The following is a 12,778-nucleotide window of genomic DNA, read 5'->3' as shown; positions in this document are numbered from 1 at the left end:
CTGTCTGGACTCACTGTCTGGACCCGTTGTCTGGACTCACTGTCTGGACACACTGTCTGGACCCGTTGTCTGGACTCACTGTCTGGACTCACTGTCTGGACTCACTGTCTGGACTCACTGACTGGACTCACTGTCTGGACCCGCTGTCTGGACTCACTGTCTGGACCCTTTGTCTGGACTCTCTGTCTGGACCCGTTGTCTGGACTCTCTGTCTGGACCCGTTGTCTGGACTCACTGTCTGGACCTGCTGTCTGGACTCACTGTCTGGACCCTCTGTCTGGACCCTCTGTCTGGACCCTCTGTCTGGACCCTCTGTCTGGACTCTCTGTCTGGACTCTCTGTCTGGACTCTCTGTCTGAATCCAGCTGTCTGGACCCACTTCCACTGTGTTCCATAATTTACAGACACTCAATATAACTTCCACATTTCAGCAGTCTTTCCAGTTCCTCTGCAACAGGCCGAGTCCTGTTATGGAGAGGCAGGATACAAGGTTCCCCCTCCTGTCCTCTGTAACTATTCCCCAGGTCATTGGTAGGTTCTCAGTCTTACTTGGTAAAATAATGGTTAAAAAAAATACATTTCTGTCAGTGATGTTGAAAAAAACATCACTAGTCTGCATTACCCACCGGTGTGTTTCTCGGATCCAATTTATATTCTTGTTTGAGTTTCTTAATTTACTAGTTTTACTCTCCGATGCATTTCCATCTCGGCTAATGTATCCAATATTTTTTTTAAAGACGATTTTCATTCCTGGTGGAAGAATCCAGTTGCCTCTGAATGTTGGTGTCTGCCCAGATGCATGTCAAATCATTGCGTGAGACCAATAATAGAGTACTGCCATTTGCAGTGGCTATTTTAGCATGTACATCTTGGTGGGGCAAGCTTCCCAAAACTCTTTGTGTTTGTATTTATTATGGATTCCCATTAGCTGCCAAGGCAGCAGCTACTCTTCCTTGGGTCCAGCAAAATTAAGGCAGTTTATACAATTTTTAAAAACATTACAATTACATTCACAGATTTCACAACACACTGTGTGCCCTCAGGCCCCTACTACACCACTATCACATATCTACAATACTAAATCCATGTCTATGTGTGTGTATAGTGCGTATGTTATCGTGTGTGTGTGTGCGCGCATGTGTGTGTGTGTGTGTGTGTGCGCGCATGTGTGTGTGTGTGTCTGTGCCTATGTTTGTGTGCTTGTGTCCCCGCTGTTCCAAAAGGTGTATTTTTCTCTGTGTTGCCTGATGTGGAATAGAGTTGTGGCTCAGTGTAGAGCATGGCGCTTGCAACGCCAAGCGTGTGTCTAGGGCCACCCATATGCCTACTTGTTTGGACAAAAGCGTCTGTTGATATATTATTATTATATTATTATTATGTCGTCATGGCTCTATGTAGTACTGTCTCCCATAGTCTGTTCTGGACTTGGGGACAAAATCTCGTGGCATGTCTTGTGTGGTATGCATCGAGATGTGTTTTAGTTTGTACATTCAACATGTCAATACCTCTCATAAATACAAGTAGTGATGAAGTCAATCTCTCCTCCACTTTGAGCCAGGAGAGATTGACATGCATATGATTAATATTAGCTCTCTGTGTACATTCAAGGGCCAGCTGTGCTGCCCTGTTCTGAGCCAATTGCAATTTTCCTAAGTCCCTCTTTGTGGCACCTGATCACAAGACTGAACACTTTCTATTAGGCTTAAATTGAAGATGTGGCAAATAGGAGTGGCAATATCATCCACTATTATCCTCAGTCATTATCCATCCAGATTGTCAGACCCCAGTGGCTTGTCATTGTTGATAAACAACAATAATATTTTCACCTCTTCCACACTGACTTTACAGAATTCAAAAGTACAATTCTTGTCTTTCATAATTTGGTCCGATATACTTGGATGTTTAGTGTCAGCGTTTGTTGCTGGCATGTGATCCCTAAGTTTGCTTATCTTGCCAATGAAAAAGTCATTAAAGTAGTTGGCAATATCAGTGGGCTTTGTGATGAGTGAGCCATCTGATTCAATGAATGATGGAGCTGAGTTGGCATTTTTTCCACAAAGCTTTTTACTATCATTCAATTTTCGATGCACGCCAGCAAAGCCACTACACAACACAACACAACAAAATGCTAAACAATACATAAATGCCCGAAAACTGTTCATCTCGATAAACTCAGAACTCAAATAATTTGGTTAGAAACTACACGTAGATCTGCCCACAAGAGATTAACCACCACCACCACAACAAATGGAGGTGCATTATCACAGCCACCACAAGATGGCAGTATTCCTTTACGTAAAACAGCCTACTGTAGCTCCCACTGAAGATATGTCTTGTTGACCTACATTAGATCTGAACATTGACACAGAAATAGAGGATATACATATTTATAAAGTCACCATTGAAGAGCTAGTCATTTATTTATTGACCCAAAAGGAGAGAGAGAGAGAGAGAGAGACTGCTGTGAGGAGACAACATTCCACTATCCAAACCACGGAGAGACATTGATTCAATCCAAGGCCTACTGTTGTAGCTTAAAGACCTATTCACAAAGCGTCTCAGAGTAGGAGTGTGCACCGCCCTATGAAACTCCCAATCACCGCCGGTTGTGATACAGTCTGGATATTGTAGTTAATATAATTAACATGCTTATATGGACAAGGGGTACCTGATTCTCTGGTAGTTGACCAATCACAAAAATTCCAGTGAAATGGAATCAGAAATACAGTACCAGTCAAAGGTTTGGACACATCTACTCATTCCAGGTTTTTTCATTATTTTTTTTACAGTTTTCTACATTGTGGAATAATAGTGAAGACATCAAAACTATGAAATAACACATATGGAATCATGTGCAAAGCTGTCATCATGTAACGGCGTTCTTCATGTGTTGAAAGAGAGTCGGACCGAAATGCAGCGTGTAAGTTACTCATGTTTATTTAGTGAAGACAAACGAACGAACTATACACGAATAACTAATAAATACAAAAATAACAAACAGAACGTGAAACCAATTACAGCCTGACTGGTGCACACTACACAGAGACAGGAACAATCACCCACGAAATACAAAGCGAAATCAGGCTACCTAAATACGGTTCCCAATCAGCGACAACGAGAATCACCTGACTCTGATTGAGAACCGCCTCAGGCAGCCAACCTATTTAACACACACACACCCCTAATCAGCTACAATCCCAAACACTACAAACCCCAATACGAAAATACAATACAATAAACCCATGTCACACCCTGGTCTAACCAAATATATAACGAAAACACAAAATACAATGACCAAGGCGTGACACATCAAGGCAAATGGTGGCTACTTTGAAAAACATTAAATCTATTTTGATTTGTTTAACACTTTTTTGGTTACTATGTGATTCCATATGTGTTATTTCATAGTTTTTATGTTTTCACTACTATTCTACAATGTAGAAAATAGTTAAAAATTATTTTAAAAAATAATTAAAAACAAAAACCTTGAATGAGTAGGTGTGACCAAACGTTTGACTGGTACTATATCTAGCCTCTCCATTGCGAGAGGTGAAACATATTTTATGGTCCAGCGTATAACCTATGATTGTCTGCCGCTGTGCCGTTTGACGATGAGATAAGACCAATAACCTTGGCTTGCCGACAGACCGGAGCTTTCATTGTCGCCCAGAAGGAATATGATTGCGCTGTAACAATCTTTGGTGTTTTTATCCTCTAAAAAAGGAACCTTAGTCTGCCAGTGAAAATCTATTATAATTATCTTCTATTGTGTGTTTAGTGTTGAATGATGTAACAATGAAATGGAAATGAAAGAATATGAGTTAGAGAGAAAGATAAAAAATATTGTTGTCCTTGTATGGTTTATAATGGACTCAATATAGAATCGTATGAAAATGATTTTGACATTCTGCTAAATTTCAGGAGATACTGTTACTTATGAGATTTTATGGAAGAATAATTTTGAATGTAAAAAAAAACCTCTGGTGTTTTATTACATTATGAAATAATGTTTTTTTGGGGGGCATTTTATTAATATTAATGAACTTTCTCTGAGAAGATCTCCGGGGTCATCTTTAATTTCAGTAAAACTGTAAATAACAATGCAGGGATTTTAGGCTTCTAAATTTTATATCATTATGAAACTATTATCATGAAACACTGCAGTAAAATCTAAGAACAGCTGTTCTTTTTTCCTTACTCAGGACGTGAACTCCCATGATTTAGAATATATACAGTATACCTTTATCTCCTTGTGTCTGTATACAAACAAGGAGTTTCTCCCGTAGACATAAAATACACAACAGAATCTAGATATCTAGAATCTAAATTCATAGAGTCTAGTCCATGAGAATGAATATAATCTAGTCCATGAGAATGAATAGAATCTAGTCCATGAGAATGAATAGAATCTAGTCCATGAGAATGAATAGAATCAAGTTCATGAGAATTAATAGAATCTAGTTCATGAGAATGAATAGAATCTAGTCCATGAGAATGAATAGAATCTAGTCCATGAGAATGAATAGAATCTAGTTCATGAGAATAGATTATATTACTGTTCTCTCTCCTCCCACTAGAGTCTCCACAGCAGGAGAGAAGTGTGTGTGTCAAGGAGAGAAGTGTGTGTGTCAGCACCACCAGAAGTAGGTACCTTAGCCTAGCTGGAGCCCTAGCCAAGACAGTATTGATTGCATGGAAGTTTTTCTCATAGGCTCATAGCCAGCCTTTAATGCCTCTGTCAAACCTGGTTTACTCTGGGACCTGCCTGAGGAAACACCAGCCTCTAATGTCTCTGTCAAACCTGGTTTACTCTGTGACCTGCCTGAGGAAACACCAGCCTCTAATGTCTCTTTCAAACCTGGTTTACTCTGTGACCTACCTGAGGAAAGACTAGCCTCTAATGTCTCTGTCAACCTGGTTTACCCTGTGATCTGCCTGAGGAAACACTAGACTCTAATGTCTCTGTCAAACCTGGTTTACTCTGGGACCTGCCTGAGGAAACACTAGCCTCTAATGTCTCTGTCAAACCTGGTTTACTCTGGGACCTGCCTGAGGAAACACTAGCCTCTAATGTCTCTGTCAAACCTGGTTTACTCTGTGACCTACCTGAGGAAACACTAGACTCTAATGTCTCTGTCAAACCTGGTTTACTCTGTGACCTACCTGAGGAAACACTAGCCTCTAATGTCTCTGACAAACCTGGTTTACTCTGTGACCTACCTGAGGAAACACCAGCCTCTAATGTCTCTGTCAACCTGGTTTACTCTGTGACCTACCTGAGGAAACACTAGACTCTAATGTCTCTGTCAAACCTGGTTTACTCTGTGACCTACCTGAGGAAACACTAGCCTCTAATGTCTCTGACAAACCTGGTTTACTCTGGGACCTGCCTGAGGAAACACCAGCCTCTAATGTCTCTGTCAAACCTGGTTTACTCTGTGACCTACCTGAGGAAACACCAGCCTCTAATGTCTCTGTCAACCTGGTTTACGCTGTGACCTACCTGAGGAAACACCAGCCTCTAATGTCTCTGTCAACCTGGTTTACTCTGTGACCTACCTGAGGAAACACCAGCCTCTAATGTCTCTGTCAACCTGGTTTACTCTGTGACCTACCTGAGGAAACACTAGCCTCTAATGTCTCTGACAAACCTGGTTTACTCTGGGACCTGCCTGAGGAAACACCAGCCTCTAATGTCTCTGTCAACCTGGTTTACTCTGTGACCTACCTGAGGAAACACCAGCCTCTAATGTCTCTGTCAACCTGGTTTACTCTGTGACCTACCTGAGGAAACACCAGCCTCTAATGTCTCTGTCAACCTGGTTTACTCTGTGACCTACCTGAGGAAACACTAGCCTCTAATGTCTCTGACAAACCTGGTTTACTCTGGGACCTGCCTGAGGAAACACCAGCCTCTAATGTCTCTGTCAAACCTGGTTTACTCTGTGAACCTACCTGAGGAAACACCAGCCTCTAATGTCTCTGTCAACCTGGTTTACTCTGTGACCTACCTGAGGAAACACCAGTCTCTAATGTCTCTGTCAACCTGGTTTACTCTGTGACCTACCTGAGGAAACACCAGCCTCTAATGTCTCTGTCAACCTGGTTTACTCTGTGACCTACCTGAGGAAACACTAGACTCTAATGTCTCTGTCAAACCTGGTTTACTCTGTGACCTACCTGAGGAAACACTAGCCTCTAATGTCTCTGACAAACCTGGTTTACTCTGGGACCTGCCTGAGGAAACACCAGCCTCTAATGTCTCTGTCAAACCTGGTTTACTCTGTGACCTACCTGAGGAAACACCAGCCTCTAATGTCTCTGTCAACCTGGTTTACTCTGTGACCTACCTGAGGAAACACCAGCCTCTAATGTCTCTGTCAACCTGGTTTACTCTGTGACCTACCTGAGGAAACACCAGCCTCTAATGTCTCTGTCAACCTGGTTTACTCTGTGACCTACCTGAGGAAACACTAGCCTCTAATGTCTCTGACAAACCTGGTTTACTCTGGGACCTGCCTGAGGAAACACCAGCCTCTAATGTCTCTGTCAACCTGGTTTACTCTGTGACCTACCTGAGGAAACACCAGCCTCTAATGTCTCTGTCAACCTGGTTTACTCTGTGACCTACCTGAGGAAACACTAGCCTCTAATGTCTCTGACAAACCTGGTTTACTCTGGGACCTGCCTGAGGAAACACCAGCCTCTAATGTCTCTGTCAAACCTGGTTTACTCTGTGAACCTACCTGAGGAAACACCAGCCTCTAATGTCTCTGTCAACCTGGTTTACTCTGTGACCTACCTGAGGAAACACCAGCCTCTAATGTCTCTGTCAACCTGGTTTACTCTGTGACCTACCTGAGGAAACACCATTCTCTAATGTCTCTGTCAACCTGGTTTACTCTGTGACCTACCTGAGGAAACTCCAGCCTCTAATGTCTCTGTCAACCTGGTTAACTCTGGGACCTGCCTGAGGAAACACCAGCCTCTAATGTCTCTGTCAACCTGGTTTACTCTGTGACCTACCTGAGGAAACACTAGCCTCTAATGTCTCTGACAAACCTGGTTTACTCTGGGACCTGCCTGAGGAAACACTAGACTCTAATATCTCTGTCAACCTGGTTTACTCTGTGACCTACCTGAGGAAACACCAGCCTCTAATGTCTCTGTCAACCTGGTTTACTCTGGGACCTGCTTGAGGAAACTCCAGCCTCTAATGTCTCTGTCAACCTGGTTTACTCTGTGACCTACCTGAGGAAACACCAGCCTCTAATGTCTCTGACAAACCTGGTTTACTCTGGGACCTGCCTGAGGAAACACCAGCCTCTAATGTCTCTGTCAACCTGGTTTACTCTGTGACCTACCTGAGGAAACACCAGCCTCTAATGTCTCTGTCAACCTGGTTTACACTGTGACCTACCTGAGGAAACACTAGCCTCTAATGTCTCTGACAAACCTGGTTTACTCTGGGACCTGCCTGAGGAAACATCAGCCTCTAATGTCTCTGTCAACCTGGTTTACTCTGGGACCTGCCTGAGGAAACACTAGCCTCTAATGTCTCTGTCAAACCTGGTTTACTCTGTGACCTACCTGAGGAAACACTAGACTCTAATGTCTCTGTCAAACCTGGTTTACTCTGTGACCTACCTGAGGAAACACTAGCCTCTAATGTCTCTGACAAACCTGGTTTACTCTGGGACCTGCCTGAGGAAACACCAGCCTCTAATGCCTCTGTCAACCTGGTTAACTCTGGGACCTGCTTGAGGAAACTCCAGCCTCTTAAATAGCAAGTAACTGTCTCAAAGCCATATAGGCTCTGGCCATCTATCTCAGTGCAACCTCACAACTATCTCACAAGACTTATTACAAATGCGTTCCCCTCAGGTAATGGTGCCAGTCAGGATAGACAATAAGTCATTGATGGTGTGATGACAGAGGTGGACCCTAAGGATTGATGATAATCTTATACCAAATGAAAATTGACATGATTTTGTTTTGTTATTTTCAAAAGACTGGCCATTTATAGAGACAATCTAGCCTAAATCCAGAACCAGGTCAGCTGTGTCCGTGCAAAGGAGGTGGAGGGAAGGAACCAGTGCCATCACCGGACCGCCCCTCCGGTTCGTTACCATGACAACAGCCACGGATGGGGAGCATGCGGAGGGGACGGTACTCGGTACAGGTGTTGTTGTGGTTTCCGCATCGCTTTAGATATCGCTGCTGTGATGACTATAGTATACTGGGCATGGATGATAGCTGCGAGAACACCTACGCAATCCCACCATAGTTTCCCTATTCGGTAACCTTGCTTTTCGAAATACGGAATAGTATTTACGGGGGGTGGGGGAATAATAATCAACAACCAAACGGCACTATGGTGCATCACTCGGGCTCCATACAGTCCTTCAAGCAGCAGAAAGGTTAGTAGTTGCAGGTTCTGTCTGTTTAGTTTGGAATAGGCGAGTCGTGCCATTGAAGTATTTAATGGTCGAAGTGAAGTTTTTGTACATTGTTTACGAGTTTTCGGAATTCAGTATTTTTTTTTAAACGACAAGCAGTCACGAGCGTGCGCCTTCATTGCCCGGGCGCTGTGTTAAAAGGGTCGCGTGGATGGGTGCCGCAGAGTTGACGGTTCTCTAAACATGCAAATATATGTTTCCATTCGTTGTCATTTGACCATTGTAATGCATTGACTTTTGATGAACAATATAATTTCTATCTATGTATCATGATATTCATTATTGTGCCTTTTTAAATTCTGTTCGCGCCCATAAATCCGCTACATTTGATCGTTAGTTTCACTATTTTCATGGCCCATTATCATCGATCTGACTTTGGTTTTATAGCCTACAGACACCTACCTACATTCTACTAGCCTTATTGAAGTTGTTTTTTCATTGGACAAAATGAGCTCAAAACTGTTAAAAATAAACACCTTCGGTGTTAATTATTTGATTTATATCACGATACAGTTATGGCAATGTAGGATACATTTATTACATCCGCTTTGTGTTCCAAAATAATTTTTTGAGAATGGATCATTTCACATTCTGAACTAATTGCATCTCAAATATCTTTACTTTGAAAGTTAAAATGCAGAATTATAAACACATAGATACTGCATAACTTATTTGTTTTTAGGCTATATATATATATATATATATATAAATAGGGTGCCATTTGGGATGTACATTTCTCAGGAAAATGTGATTCAATTCAAGTAGCACTGAATTGCAGTTTTACAATTGGCACATAAACATCTTGCATCATCAAGAAAGAGGGATAGGCTATTTCCCATAAAAGTAAAGTGGGTTGTCTCTGTGTGTACATCCCAAATGGCACCCTATTCTCTATTATAGTATGCACCTGAGCCTTGTGGGCTCTGGGCAAAATTAGTGCATTAAAAAAGGAAATGGGGTTCCATTTTGGATAAAGCCTGTGTATGATTAAAAAAAAACGCTGTGTGTGGAAATAGCAACAGCACCACTCAAGCTATTTTGCTCTGTGGTGAGTGAATTATTCAGGAGAGAGTATGAGAGGGGAGATGTCTGGTCGCATCCCCCATAGAGGCGCTGGTCAAAAGTAGTGCACTATATAGGGAATAGGGTGCCATAGGGCTCTGGTCTAAAGTAGTGCACTATATAGGGAATAGGGTGCCATAGGGCTCTGGTCTAAAGTAGTGCACTATATAGGGAATAGGGTGCCATAGGGCTTTGGTCTAAAGTAGTGCACCATATAGGGAATAGGGTGCCATAGGGCTCTGGTCTAAAGTAGTGCACTATATAGGGAATAGGGTGCCATAGGGCTTTGGTCTAAAGTAGTGCACTATATAGGGAATAGGGTGCCATAGGGCTCTGGTCTAAAGTAGTGCACCATATAGGGAATAGGGTGCCATAGGGCTTTGGTCTAAAGTAGTGCACTATATAGGGAATAGGGTGCCATAGGGCTCTGGTCTAAAGTAGTGCACTATATAGGGAATAGGGTGCCATAGGGCTTTGGTCTAAAGTAGTGCACTATATAGGGAATAGGGTGCCATAGGGCTCTGGTCTAAAGTAGTGCACTATATAGGGAATAGGGTGCCATAGGGCTTTGGTCTAAAGTAGTGCACTATATAGGGAATAGGGTGCCATAGGGCTCTGGTCTAAAGTAGTGCACTATATAGGGAATAGGGTGCCATAGTAGTGCACTATATATAGGGAATTAGGGTGCCATAGGCTTTGGTCTAAAGTAGTGCACTATATAGGGAATAGGGTGCCATAGGGCTCTGGTCTAAAGTAGTGCACCATATAGGGATTAGGGTGCCATAGGGCTTTGGTCTAAAGTAGTGCACTATATAGGGAATAGGGTGCCATAGGGCTCTGGTCTAAAGTAGTGCACTATATAGGGAATAGGGTGCCATAGGGCTCTGGTCTAAAGTAGTGCACTATATATAGGGAATAGGGTGCCATAGGGCTTTGGTCTAAAGTAGTGCACTATATAGGGAATAGGGTGCCATAGGGCTTTGGTCTAAAGTAGTGCACCATATAGGGAATAGGGTGCCATAGGGCTCTGGTCTAAAGTAGTGCACTATATAGGGAATAGGGTGCCATAGGGCTTTGGTCTAAAGTAGTGCACCATATAGGGAATAGGGTGCCATAGGGCTCTGGTCTAAAGTAGTGCACTATATAGGGAATAGGGTGCCATAGGGCTTTGGTCTAAAGTAGTGCACTATATAGGGAATAGGGTGCCATAGGGCTCTGGTCTAAAGTAGTGCACTATATAGGGAATAGGGTGCCATAGGGCTTTGGTCTAAAGTAGTGCACTATATAGGGAATAGGGTGCCATAGGGCTTTGGTCTAAAGTAGTGCACCATATAGGGAATAGGGTGCCATAGGGCTCTGGTCTAAAGTAGTGCACTATATAGGGAATAGGGTACCATTTTGGACGTAACCGAGGGAATCTCTGTCCTCCTCTAAATGTAATGGAAAACAATTTCCCATGTCAAATAACTGTAATATGAGAGGTAGTATTAGCCTCCAGAATTCCTCCAATTTATGCCTGTCAAGTGTCCTATAGGCATTTAACATGTAACATATGACAATATTTTGACCATGATTGAAGACTGCCAAAATAGTCTGTCTGTCTTGATAGAGCTTGTGTTGTACCTAGCTACCCTAAAGTGGCAATCAGCAGTAGAAACGATAACAAAGTGGCCTCCCACACTCCTGTTTTGGGGAAAAAGCTGAGGGACGGGGCTGGAGAAATTACAACCACTCTCAAAATTCATAGACAGAGCTATGGATGCAACGATTGACCATCCATTATATCAACATTCTAGTTTTAACCATATATACGGTTTGTTGACATTTTCTTTGTTTACAAACATTGGAGTAAAAGCAGCTAAATATTTAGGGTTCTGATGGAGTATCACCATTGAACGAAGCTCATGAGGCATTTTACAAGTTATATTCTTCAACAATCTATGAATGGGTACATATCATTCGTCTATGAGTCCAAAAATGGATGTCGCAACTGCTGGTTGCCCCTTTAATTTACATTTATTTTACCTTTATTTAACCAGGTAGACAAGTTGAGAACAAGTTCTCATTTACGACTGCGACCTGGCCAATATAAGGCAACGGCAGTGAGAATACAAACAACAACACAGAGGTGCACATGGAGTAAAACAAACATACAGTCAATAATACAGTAGGAAAATAAGTCTATATATATACGATGTGAGCAAATGAGGTGACATTCCAGTGTTTTAATTGCTATATTGTATTTACTTCGCCACCGTGGCCTATTTATTGCCTTTACCTCCTTTATCTTAAGATGGATGCACTAACTGTAAGTCGGTCTGGATAAGAGCATCTACTAAATGAATAATATATACATTTAAGTCAGCTTGGATTCCAGGCTAGTTTTGAAGGAAGAACGGTTCAGAGGGGGGGGGGGGGGGGGGTCTTGTTTCAGTAGTGTGAGGCATGACATCATAGTGACCACAGGGAGACTTGTACTAGAGACAGAAGATAGACCCAGAGGTGTAGCCATCCCACAAAATCTGTTTCATTTCCAGTATAGTTGTCACGTCTAGTCAAGGTGGGTGGAATCAGGCGCAGAGAGCAGAATGCGATAATAAAGTTTATTCTCCGGTGAACAAAAAATAAACAACAGTCAACCCAAATACAGACAGGGTGAAATATCCAAAACAGGATAAAGACTAACCGGAGAAAAAACAAAAAACAGCAAACACCGACAGACAAAACGAAATGACAAAATAAACAATCCCGCACAAAACAAGGGCGGGACAACCTACATTAAATACAGACACTAATTAACTAAACAACACACAGGTGAAACCAATTAGACAAAACCAACAGATACACGAAAAAGGGATCAGTAGTGGCTAATAGGACGGTGACGACGACCGCCGAGCACCGCCCGAATGTGCATGAGAGCACACTTTGGAGGAAGTCGTGACAATAGTGCAATGTGTTCCTACATCCAGTCTTCAGTCGCAAAGCTAGCCGTCTTGACTAGCTGATATTGTACAGCACGCCGGATCGCCTCATTCCGAAGTGAATTATGGGCAATATCTGGCGCATTTGTCCCCGGCGGTGAGCGGGGTTGGGGTAATGTGCATCCACAGGGATATTAATTGACTCATTCATCTGCCTCTTCCCCTCTCCTCTGACTGGGGATGTATCCCAAATGCCACCCTATTTCCTGTGTGGGCCCTGATCATAAGTAGTGCTCTATGTAGGGAATATGGTACCATAAAGATGCAGACAAGAGT

General features: G+C 42.7%; 1 protein-coding gene across 1 annotated transcript in view; it reads left to right on the top strand.

The window, feature by feature from the left end:
- Positions 1 to 8,168: 8,168 nt before the first annotated feature.
- LOC135556918 (anoctamin-3-like) overlaps positions 8,169 to 12,778 on the top strand; it is a 166,235-nt gene continuing 161,625 nt past the window's right edge. Inside the window, exon 1 of the mRNA XM_064990321.1 lies at positions 8,169 to 8,420. Coding sequence (XP_064846393.1) covers positions 8,375 to 8,420 — 46 coding nt within the window. The 5' untranslated portion in view covers positions 8,169 to 8,374. The remainder of the gene's footprint in view (positions 8,421 to 12,778) is intronic.

This window comes from Oncorhynchus masou, chromosome 15 (assembly GCF_036934945.1).
Source record: "Oncorhynchus masou masou isolate Uvic2021 chromosome 15, UVic_Omas_1.1, whole genome shotgun sequence".
Taxonomy (NCBI): domain Eukaryota; kingdom Metazoa; phylum Chordata; class Actinopteri; order Salmoniformes; family Salmonidae; genus Oncorhynchus; species Oncorhynchus masou.
The sequence above is the reverse complement of the archived record's forward strand: the minus strand, read 5'-3'. Positions and strand labels throughout refer to the sequence as shown.